Source organism: Mya arenaria, chromosome 10, assembly GCF_026914265.1.
Source record: "Mya arenaria isolate MELC-2E11 chromosome 10, ASM2691426v1".
Taxonomy (NCBI): Eukaryota; Metazoa; Mollusca; class Bivalvia; order Myida; family Myidae; genus Mya; species Mya arenaria.
Window position 1 is genome coordinate 67,070,827 of NC_069131.1, and position 13,282 is coordinate 67,084,108.

At 33.8% G+C, this 13,282-nt stretch overlaps 1 protein-coding gene across 1 annotated transcript in view; it reads left to right on the plus strand.

Annotated features, from left to right (window-relative positions):
• Positions 1–434: 434 nt before the first annotated feature.
• The window catches only part of LOC128205067 (receptor-type tyrosine-protein phosphatase mu-like), a gene marked incomplete in the record, with an annotated part of 180,600 nt that continues 167,752 nt past the window's right edge, over positions 435–13,282 (plus strand). Inside the window, 21 exon segments of the mRNA XM_052906482.1 lie at positions 435–547; positions 780–931; positions 1,836–3,482; positions 3,794–3,902; positions 4,028–4,131; positions 4,272–4,415; positions 4,769–4,932; positions 5,290–5,377; positions 5,816–5,880; positions 6,036–6,072; positions 6,566–6,669; positions 6,937–7,062; positions 8,428–8,576; positions 8,800–8,935; positions 9,716–9,844; positions 10,263–10,365; positions 10,959–11,035; positions 11,485–11,619; positions 12,228–12,362; positions 12,479–12,636; positions 12,885–13,020. Of these exon segments, the coding sequence (XP_052762442.1) occupies positions 883–931; positions 1,836–3,482; positions 3,794–3,902; positions 4,028–4,131; positions 4,272–4,415; positions 4,769–4,932; positions 5,290–5,377; positions 5,816–5,880; positions 6,036–6,072; positions 6,566–6,669; positions 6,937–7,062; positions 8,428–8,576; positions 8,800–8,935; positions 9,716–9,844; positions 10,263–10,365; positions 10,959–11,035; positions 11,485–11,619; positions 12,228–12,362; positions 12,479–12,636; positions 12,885–13,020 (3,795 nt within the window).

Below are 13,282 nucleotides of genomic sequence, written 5' to 3' on the forward strand. Positions count from 1 at the left end.
GGTTTCACGATCACCTCCGAAAGGAAATACAATTCAAGCAATATATTCTGTTGTAAAGATAACGTTTGCGATAAAATCTTCATTCTGCCCTTAGAGGAAGGACATGACAATTTGAATATTTGTTTAACATATAGTTATCCTCCCTATTAGCGAGAAAATAATAAGAAAACGATGAACACTGTTAACTTTTGTTTTCGGTCAAAGTAGCAAATTGTCTTTTGTTTGGTCAATATCACACAAAATAACCTTTTTCAAAAAAACGCAAAACAAATGCTTACGAACTTTCCTTTCTCTTTTCACATAACGATTATCATTGAATAAACTCAGCTTTGCCTCAAAGTTTAAGCGCGTTTATGAGTCATTGAACTATAACGAATATACCGCATGCGTCGGAAATAAGGCGAAAGTATATTGAATATACGATGTACAACTCTAAAAGCCTCATTATGGATGTTTTATTTAACTTAGAATAAACACTTCTTCAACGGTGTCTATCATTATCCATGTGTTTTCTTTATGTGACTATTTCGGACACCGTTCATCGAAAGTATTAAAGAAACTGCATGCATTGTTGTATTGTTCATTAATAAAAAAACACTTTGCTAAGATCTCATTAGTACATGATAAGTTTTAAAAGTTATTCAAATTTATAACTGAAAAAATAAAGATATATATTAATACGAAAAGTGTATGCTATATTAATATTAAAATTTCGATGTAGTTTAAAAGTAAAACATCGACACATTGTCTCTTATAATGTTAACACTCTTTTATCTAAGATTTAAGGATAAACAAGTTCAGCTTTTGAATTAACATTAAATGCGTTTAAAAATCAGCAGACGCACTAAGTTTAAGGAACTTCAATGATCATCCATTTTCAAGATGATCAGAGCTATTGGATTCGGAATTATATTTGGACTGCTGTTTTCAGGTAAAGTTATAATTATTTAAAAATTTAAGTAGTATTGTAGCAAGTCTCTTATGATATTCAGTTTCAGTTAAAATAGTTCAAAAATTCAAACAAACATTTCGCACTAGTTTGATCCATAGAAATGTGTTAAGACAATTATAAAACATCAATTTTAATGATAATTCTTCTTATACATAGTCCCTCCATTGATTGCAATCAACAAACATCAATATTCGATCATATGAAGTAAAGTCAAGTCTAAGTTTTATAAGCATAAACATAGAAAAATCATTGCTATTTAAGAGAACACAATATAAATACAGAGTACAAAATAAATGACGGTAAACAAGTCATTAATATACAAAAACAAATGTAACTATTATTAATGAGAAAAGTATGTTGTTAATTATTTACAATATGAACTAGATCAATTTAAGTTATCCAAGTACACACTAATATGTTTAGTTTGTAGATAACATGCATGCTGAAATATAAGAACAGATATAACTAATGGGCCAGTTACATACAAGTAAGGCGTACTTGATAATTAAATATCGCATTGATAAAAACGTGCACGAGGATTTTGTGTTTGACAAATCCCCCACATGTGAGTTTCAAATTCTAATTTGGATTTATATATTGATGGATTATCTATTTTAATGGTAATACTTAACTTTACATTCAGCATAACAAACTTATTATTGACAAAAGATGAATACTGATATAGAAAATTTGATGTTTGAAAATTGGCGGATTAAGGCTCCAGGACGACATTTGCGTTCTTTCCCGGACACATTGCATAGGACTTGGATATCGATTCTATGTCATTATATATCATTTTCACGGATTATAACGAGTAAGAATACTTAAATGAACATATGTGTGTATGTATCTCTTTTGGTACCCATTGTGTCCTTGTTTTTAGATATCGCATCTCAGGAGGAATGCAATAATTGCAGATGTTGCTCCAACAATGACTGCTATCATGGTGGGACATGCAAAATGGGATGCAAAGACGGTTACTGGGGAAATAAATGCGACAACCCGTGTACCAGTCACTGTGTAAAATGTGAAAGGTATTACGTCAAACCTTGTTTTGAATGTCAACCTGGATACTATGCATACAATAATGAATGTCTTAAATGTGTATATACTGGGTGTACCTGTTCTACTAGTAATGTTTGTGAAGGGTGTTTAGATGGCTACTATTATTCTAGTCGCTATTGCTATGGTTGCCCAAGACACTGCAGCAAGTGCACAAGCACTAGTCATTGTACTTCATGTAAAGAAGGTCGGTATGGATCTATGTGCCAGTACCAATGTGAAACTGACTGTAAGAATGGCGTATGTGACTCAGAGAAAGCTATCTGTAAATGTAACACGAACTATGCGGGGATTCACTGTACCGATTGCGTCAGGGGAAAATTTGGATTTCAATGTAAAAATAAGTGTTCGGCCGGGTGCGTGAATAAAGAATGTAATGGAAAGACTGGAACATGTTCCTGCAGAATTGGTTGGGCTGGCAGTAAATGTAGCATATGTGCACCCAATTACTTTGGCAATCAATGCACGAATCGCTGCAGACTAGAATGTACAACATGTGACTACTACAGTAGTTGTCAATCATGCGTAACAGGAAGATATGGTTCGTATTGTCAGTACCTGTGTGGGAAAGGATGTCTTTATAATGAGTGTGAGAAATCGAAAGGACAATGCTCATGTAAAACCAATATGTTCTATGGTCAAAAATGTGTCTCATGTGTCCAAGGAAAATACGGACAAGACTGTGATAATGATTGTCCCGGATTGTGTCATTCTTGCTTAGAAGCGACAGCCTGTACCTCATGTAAACCTGGGTTTTTTGGAAGCGTATGTGAACAGAACTGTTATGAATCATGTAACAGCTGTTCAGATTTCGAACAATGTTTGACTTGTAAAACAGGGAACACACACCCCAGCAGACAATGTTTGTGTCAGGAAAACATGTGTTCTACACCTGACAGTTGCGACCAATGTGTAAGTGACGAATATTACCCAGACAGTGGATCTTGCTGTCCCTGTTCATTGCTACAGCATTGTAAATCATGCAAAGTGGTTTCAAATATTACCAAGTGTATTGCATGTGATGAAGGATTCTATCCAAACGAGACTGGTGAATGTTTCAACTGTAGCCTAACATGCATAGAAGGCCAATGTGATTCGCTTACAGGAAACTGTAAGACAGGTTGCGAAATCGGCTACTGGGGTAAGCTTTGCGAACACAAATGCAATGAATCCTGTTATTCATGCAACCGATCTAATGGTGAGTGTTTAAAGTGTGCTTCAAAACTCAAATATGGACTGAATTGTAACATAAAGTGCAGTGAGACCTGCGTTGACAAAGAATGCTATATATCTGGAAAATGTATCAACGGATGTTTAGAAAACTCCTTTGGAAAAATGTGTGAAAATGAGTGTGACAAAAACTGTATCTCAAATGGTAATGGAACAAGATGTTCATCTGAAAGTGGAAAATGTCTTCATGGTTGCACGCCTGGCTACACAGCAGGTGTTTGTCCTCAAGTACCTCAGGGTAATAAATCCATATCGCAGTTAATCTAAAAATATGCAATACACAGAATATGGCAGATTGCCACTGAAATAATTTATTATAGACCACTCTTATTATATTGTTAGCCTTAACTGAATACATACTATAAGTATAAAATGTGTTTACATTATGGTGTTCATATCTGAAAAAAGAACAAATATCTTCGACACAATCTTAGATTTTGAAAATAGCAATAAAAAAGTGAATAACAAGAATTATGTTTAAATATCAGTGATGACTATTTATTGTAAAGACGTATACTTTAAATAGTAATGCTTGCATTTCTGTTTTAGGTGAAACACAGACTCTTAGTGGATCATCAGCAGCCGCTGTAGGTGGAGGTGTTGCTGGTGTTGTGATACTCATTTTTGCAATCACCGTCGTCTTTTTACTCAAGAAAAGGTGCGATTCTTTACAATGCAACTGTAGTTCTGCCTGACATTATAGACCTTTGCATTTTTATAGAAACATCAATTGACTTTAATGTGAAGTAAATGCTATATATTCCAATGCATATGACATTACAGACGTGCTGTAAATAGAAACGAAGAAACGACAACATTAAGGACCGATCAAATTGACGAACAGTACGAGGGCTCAACAGCGGTCTATGCGACTGTGAATAAAAACAGTAAGCACAATCATAAGCTTGTCTGTTAATAACTTCAAAATATTACTATTATTTCATACATTTCGGAAAAAATCTATGTACGCCTGTACACAAAAGATATGTTTTGATTATTGTACGTGCAAAGTATTCATGTTTTTTAGCAGTTGTTCACCCCGATGTCATTTATGTGAACACTGTTGACGGTGCCACCCAGATAACCGTGATTTCCAATCCGTATAACAAAAGGCCCGCAGAAAAGAACACAAGTTCAGAAATGATTTACAAAGAGGACAATCTGGAAATTGGTGAGGCCCTTTGCTTGTTCAGTTTTTTTAAATCCAAATTATCCAACGCCCTCAGAGATGAACACTTATTCAGAATTGATTAATGAAGAGAACAATCTTGAAATTGTTAAGGTCCTTTGCTTGTTCAGCGTTTTTAAGGTATGTACACGTGTTCCTTACTGTATCCTTTCCGCTGCACACTTTCTTGCTTGCTGTACGTTATTTATAATGGGGAACGGAATCCGCTTGTCAAACTTGATTTAGTGTCCAAAGTAAGTGTTCTTAATCTAATAATAGCATATGTGTTGTTTCCAGTCACGTTTTAATGTCTGGTGTTAGACTTCGATTAATTTGAAATGCTCTGTTATATTCAGACGACGAGGACGCTATTGCACGGGAAAATGCTATTAGGTTTGAAGAAGATGGCGGAGTGTATTACAACAATGCCAATGAGGTTAACAAAACCAAAGTTCAAGTTGAGGAGTTACCTGCGTATGTCACAACAAAAACGAAAAACTCGCATGAAGAAGAATTTGAGGTAACATTGTAAAAACACATTATGTAAAAACGACTAACTTGAATAAGGTATAACATAACCGAAGATTATTCAAGAAAAAGAATTTGGTTTTCATAAATAACAGAAAAATGACTTTATATACGAGGGTTGAAACAAATGTATATTTATATAACTTTAGAATGCGTTGCTCTATTGATTTATATTTTCATGTTCGAATTATATAATGTTAAAAGGCGTTTAAATATTTAAGATTGGCATGTAATGCCAACATAGAAAGAACATGAGCAGTCTTCTTCATTACGTCGTAAGATAATTATGCTGACATACAGGTCATTTTATATAAAGGTTTCCGACATCCATGTTTGTCTTTTATTACAGAAATTTCCATATGGTCTAACAAAATCGTACGAAGATTCACAAAAGGCTAGCAGTATGTCACGAAACAGATATAAAGGAATTTACCCATGTAAGTGAAATTTGTTGTTTAATGCGTATGAAAAGCTTTGAATTGTTCATAGAATGTATTCAGAATGCCAGACTAAACATTCGTTGATTAGTCCATTGTAGGCCTTTTGAACAATATAATGTCATAGTTATGTTGAGAAACGTGTTCTATTGGGGGAATTTATCATTTATATGTTGACAGTAAGTGATAGATTGTGCGCTTGAAGTTCCAACAAGGTAATCCGAACCGTTATTGATGAGGGTATTTTAATGCCTATCTATTCTGTGTTTGATGTGCGTCTCCTATTGAGTGTTATGCCTAGTAAATAATTCCTCTAATCTAAACAATATCATAGTTAAGTAAGTAGTTTGACAGTTGGACATGTCTGCATTGTACGCATTCTTATAACACAAACTAGATTTTAATTCGAAACTATTGTTTGAATTTATTGAATTGCAGATGACGATTCACGTGTGAAGGTTTGGTACAATGGATCTGATTACATAAACGCAAGCTTTATTGATGTATGGTTTATGTCTTGATAACAAGAGTTTATCTTTTTTAAGTTGAATTGATATGTACTCGTTTCCATTATTTTATTGTATTTGTTTTACAAAGGTTTCAAATCATAATTCCAGTTGTTCATTTTTACATAACATATTTTTTTAATTTTTTTAAGGGTTTCAAAAAACGAAATGAATACATTGCAACCTTAGGTAAGTGACATTAGATAATAGAGAGCCATATTCTCTAATGTCAACACTTTAAGTTTGAAACTCAAACATGCTAACTATATATTTTGTCTGGTTAAACTATTATTATTGTATGGTAAAACCAAATGTTTCAAATATGTTTAGATGCTGTAGAACCTTATATATTAACAAATAATCAAACACAAAACAAAGTAGTTGCTATTGTTCAGCTAGGTTTCTATAGTTTAATCTGTATTCATTGTCTGGCTCGATGTTGCGAGAGAGTGTTCTTGTGTTGTAAGGTAACCGGAGTACCCGGAGAAAACGCAGTCAGACTTACAAACTAAACTCAATTACATCTAGGCCGGGAATCGAACCCGCCCAGGGAGGCCTTGGTGAGAAGTAAGTGTGCTAACATTAATACATTGAATTCTTTCGTCTGAACGTCTTGTTTAAAAGTTAATGTATTCGTCCTCCTTATAACGAAATAGGTTTGATAGTATCCGTTTATTCAAAGGTCCGATGTCAAAGCAACTTGGAGACTTTGGATTGTTTTGGGAAATGGTTTGGCAACAGAAAGTTGAAAAAGTCGTCATGGTTACCAATTTAATTGAAGAAAATGTAAGCCTTGATTTATGTCTGGATATAATGCCCCAAACAGGGTATTTGGATTACGGGCTTGCGCGTTGTTTTTTTACCATAGATCAATTGTTATTGTATATTCTATATCGAAAGGTGTGTATATTTGAACGCCATAGATTATCAATAAACTGGTTAATCAGCTTCGCATACAGTCTATCATATCGGGAATATAAACAAAGTATTGTTCATATTATAATTTGTGCTTATGTCCAAACGTGAGTTAAAATGTATATTTTTATTTTATAGAAAGACAAATGTGACCAATATTGGCCGAATGTTGGATCGTCTGCCCGTTACGGAAACGTTAATGTAACTTGTCTGTCAGAAGATGAGTACGCTGAATTTACAAGACGAACATTTCAAATATCTCAGGTATGATGTGTTATAGGGTTTTACATGTGTCTCGTACGATTGTTAAACTTCTAGTTGGTTTTGCTGGAAATGAAGAAACAAAAGCAATTACATTAAACTTTCTTTATTTTTAAATAAAAAAACAAATCAATAGAACAATGTATCCGTTCATGATATTCAAGTAGAACTTGGGACACATGTTGCCATAGCTAATTCGCACTTGATAAACAAGGCCCATACATCTGGCTTATTATATGTTGAGTAATTATTATTATATACCAGATTTTTGCACCTGTCGTTTTAAAATTGTGACATTTGGCAAGCCATTATGACGTTTGTTTTGTTACTTTTAACCCGCCGACTTTCTTTAAAACAGGAGACTTTTGATTATGTCTTAACAATTGTACGACATAAATCTGATTTGTGAAAAACTAAAATGTTTGGCTGGTATTCAATTGATGAAAACATATACTCATTAGTTTAGAAATGAATATTGTTCATCATTTTGTCTTTTATATCATACAGTGTTGATAACAAAATGCTTAAATTAAAGTGATATGCATAATATAACAATACAGTTAATGGATAATGACTGAGCTTTACATTGATTTGTAAAACACAACAACTTTCTTACTAATTTTCTATTTCCCTTGTCAAATTTACAATAATTAGAAGATCCGGGTTTTATCCGACTCAATGAGTTGAAACGGACGTTTGTTGAGATTGATAGTGATAGATTTGAATGATTTCTATATCTTACATCCGATTTTAAATCACAAATTAAATTTAGTATTGAGACATATAATAGAAATTTAGGCTAATCAAATAAGCAATGCAAAACCAGCGTGTGCTTTCGTTATCACACTTAAACTGTGAAATAATCTACATATTCAAGCTCGATACCTCAAACCTTTCTTTCAAACTGTTTGGTTGCACGCATATCTACTGCAATAAAATTGGAACACAAACCAACATACAATCCATACAATGATTTATATCCTTTTAATGTTGAAAATATCGCATCAAAACGGCCTAAGAACTACATAGGCATTCATGGTGGGTTATACCGAATTTTGAGTTCCATATCTCACAATTATCCTATCATTTACTTATTAAGGCAACATCATATAAAACCTTATCGTTAAAAACATTACATAAAGTTGTCAAGTTGAGTTATGTTAGATATAAATAATTCTTACCAGCTGGACACAGTCATCAACTGCAAGCTCATAAACCTATCCAGGTCACCGATGTCGAAACTCTATGAGAAAGTCTTCTACAGTTTCAATGATAAGCAAAAACTGTTCAATCGGTCAATATTTACAAGTTTTCTCTATGATTATCATACGATATGTGAGATAACGACATCCTTATACATTTTTCTAGAATTCCAAAGAGAGAAAGCTTCACCATTTTCATTTCACGTGCTGGCCTGACAGAGGTGTCCCGGAAGATGTTACCTCTCTAATAGAGTTCCGGCAATTGGTCCTTAACACCTCGACAAAGCTGAATGGTCCGACAGTGGTACACTGCAGGTACTAAGATCCAAATTCATGAGCATATTGCAATGTTTGACTTATCGTCATTGGTTTTTGTTTCCTCAAAACAATTGGTGGTACAGGCTAAATGTTGCGGGACACATTTCATGAATATTTATTTTATAAACACCTTCAATTTAGTAGGCGAGACTTTTACTTAATGAGACGGTATTTGTTGTTTGACTAGGCTCCATTTTTCTACGTGCTCGTTTGTTTCCAGTGCGGGCGTTGGACGAACGGGCACCTATTGTGCCTTAGATATATTGACGAAGGAAGGAAAAGCCGAGGGAAGCTTGGACATCCCGGGATGTGTACTTAATATGCGCCAGAACAGGCCCAACATGATTCAAACAGTGGTATTTATTGCAGCATAGTTTTGACGTACATCAGTATGTGTAATCAACATCTACCAGAACAGACAAAACATAATAAAAATGCTGGTACATATCGTAGTATACTTTTGATGTAAATCAGTATGAATGCTAAACATGCGCATAAATAGGCCAAACATAACCTAAACACTGGTATGTATATTTTTCACTTCAACCAATATGTGTGCTGAACATGCGCCAGTACTGCCACAACATGAAACTATCACTGGTATCTGTCGTAATGTGAGCCCAATTTCTCAAAATATATAAACATAACAAGCTTGAAACTCTTATTTGGTTTTGTCAAATACTTATTTTAAAAGATAAAAAACTAGTTGATCGTGATTATCTTTAAAATAATTTCCTTTAAAAGTTTAAACATTCTTCAATATAGGAAAAGTACACAAGTTATACTTAATAGTGAGCTTAGCTTAATTGTGTTCTAATGGGCTTAAACTTTTTCGAGATATTAGGCTCTGGTTTTGGTTTTAATCATTATTTGTGACCAACGCCAAAACAGCCGAACATGATCTCAGCACTTGCACCTATCGTAACGATGTCATATGGAACTCTATTAGATAAACACTAGACTAGCGTTTACCCGTTTCGCTTGCAATGATGAGCATGCCATTTTTTAAAATAAAACAGTATAGAAAGCATAATATTTCGGAGAAATAAATTCATTACAATTAGAGAGTACTTTTTATTATCATTTTTTTTTAAATTATCAATTCAAATAGTTGAACTTATCATTTGTTTTTGCAGGGACAATATCAGTTTCTTCATAGAGCTCTTGTTCACTCACTGACGTTGGACTGTAACCCCGTGAAAGGGGAACGTTATCAGCAATTTATGGACAACTTGAGTGACAACGATAGAGAGAACATGTTTCAGGTATTAGTTATGATATGTAATGTTACACACGGAAATAAACCTAGTAACAAGCCAAAACCCTTTAATGATGTAGTTGATTGGGACAAACCTCTACACGAGAAAGGTGTTTTAGTTGTGTACAAACAAAGCATGTTTTTGAATTCATCTCCCCCTCCTTCTCCTTCCGAAGCTCTTTCTTACTGACCTTTTCAACATTTATTAACAACAACTTTTCTATTGAACTAAACCGGGGCATGCGTTTGATATTTGGAATATCTTATTTGGTTTGAGTTTTATCGCTGTGCCATTAAACATTCTCACATTGTTCGGATACTAGATTTGTCCATAAAAGTATGTGTTTGTTGCATCATTTAGAGTTTTTATAACACGTGACAGTGTAGAGTTCCAGTAATTTAGAGAATAACATGTTGCATTTCAGCAAGTACTGTTCACTGCAGAACAATATTCAGAAGAAGAAACTCATGCAATCGAGAGAAACATGAAAATCACGGGCAAAAACAGAGCAAACGCCGACATCCCAGGTTAAATGTTTTGTGTTATTTTCTGTTCATTATCTAAAGGATGGTTGTTCGTTTCAGCGACTATTTACTATTAGTTTCTTTAGGTGAAATGATATGCTATCATGCAGTGAAACACTCCTTTCCTTTTATTATATGACCAATGGGGATATAAAACGACAACTAGTTTTCAGAAAAAAAGTACCAAACGGTACGGAAACGTAAAGGCATATCGAAAATTGAAAATGTGTCCCGACATTATGCACAATGACGTTTTATTTGGACATGAGAACGGGCTTCAGTTTCAAAACGATGATTTTTATCTAAAAAACAGTGAAATATCATATTGTTTTTCACGGTAAAAATGTATAAGACCAGCGGAAACATATAATAAAGAGAGGATAATTGTTTGTTTCAGTAAAAGATCGTAATATATTTCACCGAGCATGAGCATCATCATATAAGTGTTCAGGATATAAATAGACCCACATTCGTGGAAATATTATATAACATTTAAGTTACTCGTTTTATAAATTCCTTATTAAATGATCACTCATGTTATATCCAAACAGGCACAATCTAGAAACATAAAAAAGGCATTATTTTATACAATTTAGGTGACAAGAACAGATCTCGGCTGAATAAAGGCACCAAAGAGGGCGGATCTGATTACATTAATGCTGTTTTTGTTAACGTAAGATATAAAGTTTTGCACTTTGAGAACAGATATGTTTACACTGCTGTTGCAGACCAGGAACCAGTTTCATTATAGTTTTTATCAAAGACGAACAACTAATTCCCACTCAAAATAGAATACTCTGATTAGACAGTTAAAAAGCAATTCAATCAAGTAGCTAAACAGTCATTGCTTACTCAGCTTTACGACATACGTTTGTTTGTTAAACTGGGCCCCGCTATTGAATATAAAGCTAGCTTTGTTTACCTTCTGATAAAAGTTTGATTGTTTCGCGTTTCATGTTCTTATATGGTTGTTATATTAGTCCTGCAGCGCAATGAACTATGTTAATGTGTGATATTGTTTTCTCTGCGGTCTTGCTTTATTTAAGTATGGGTTTATCTATTATGTTTGAACCAATTTGAGGAAGTTTACTGCCCGACACTGTTCCCAATTTTACACGACAGGGTCATTGGAGGAAGAAACGCTTTTTAGTTGCACAAACACCCTTGCCAGAGACAGTCGATGATTTCCTAACGCTCATTTACCAAGAATCTTGCTCGTGTATTGTCAGCTTTGAAACAGACATTGGTAATAATGAGGTACTTTCAACCTTATTTATTTTCGTATTTTAAGAAGACATAAAGTGTACATATAAAAATATTAAATCATATCATTGTACAATTATACTAGGCTTAATCAGTCTTAGCTTGTTATTTGATGTTTACTCTTTAATTAATGGACGATAAGTTAGTTCCTTATTCCTTATTCCTTTTTCGAATAAGGAATAGGGAACTGGTTCCTTATTCCTTATTCAAAATAAATAATTGTAGATATGCATAAAATCACTTCTTTGTGATATTTTCATCACAATTAAACAACTTTGTGAATAAAATAATGCACGATAATAGAAAAACTCGAATAAGGAATAAAAACTTTTTAAGTAATACATTATTTTTTCAATAACTTTTTCACCGTTTCTGTTCCTTATTCGAGTTTGAATAAGGAATAGGGAACTAGTTCCTTATTCCTTATTCGACTTAGTGTGCGTTATAAAGGAATTGAAACTCTCCATCCCTTTAAATAAGTCAATGCATTTATTCAAGTTGTTTAAATTATTGTTTAATTATTATGGTGAAAAGTGGGTTATTATGAATAAAGCGGTATGATAAGAAGTTTTATTTGGTTAACACTAATAAATTATTTTTAGAGCGTTGGCTTATATTTCCCTGCTGACAATCAAGTGCCAAACAAGAGAGCGGTCAGTGTGGAAAGTTTACGGCAAGATGGAAAGGCTTATAACACAAGAAGAACTCTGATGTTGAGACATACGGGCGAAAATAAGGTAGAAGCTTTCAATTTAGAAAATAGATTTATATTATGTGATATATATTTCTCGCGTATCACTTAACCGTTTGCACTGCTTGCCGATTCATAATAATATAGTATATTACATTGAAGGAGACAAACGAAATAAGCATTCCACAGCTAGAGTTCACTGCCTGGGATAATTTGAGAAATACTCCAAGATCCGCATCAGAGTTTTTGGACTTCATTGACGATGTTGAGGAGGCATCAAGAGCATCTACATCTGGAGGACCAATTCTTATTCACTGCATGTAAGTCAGTCAGTGATTTGCATTTTGAAAGTATCAAACGAATTGTACTCATCTACTGGATTTTGTCGATGTGTCGCAACGAAAGAAAATTCATTACATTGGACAACTCGATGTTCATATCTATGGGAGGCCTTTTAGATTTTGAACGCAAAAGCATAGATAAAATAAAATTACAAAAAAAATTGTGATTTACAAATATATAAAGAAAAAAATTACGTTGCCTGAATGACATGCTATATTTTAAATAGTGACGGAGCCAGCAAGAGTGGTTTGTTTTGTGTTGTTTCCCTGCTGCTACAAAAGATGGCCATTGAACACGAAGTCAGTGTTGTAAATGCTGTCAGAAAGGTCAAGGCGAGGCGAAGGTTGGCTATCCCAGTTCAGGTGATAATAACCGTCATATTTCCAAGTGTATCTCAGGAGTTCCTGTCAGAGTCTGCGTTTTTTCTAGTTTCTCTTTTTTAAAATCAATGTAATTTTCAGTAGAAGTTCATTCTCAAGTTTCAAAAAGTGTCCCCGTACATTCAAAAGAGTGTCCTTATGGTCTCAAATAGTAAACATGTTGTTTTAAATGATTTCATCTATTTTCGCTATTGTTTTAAAGTATGTTTTTGTTTTTCAAAGAGTGTCACCGCAGTTTCTATAG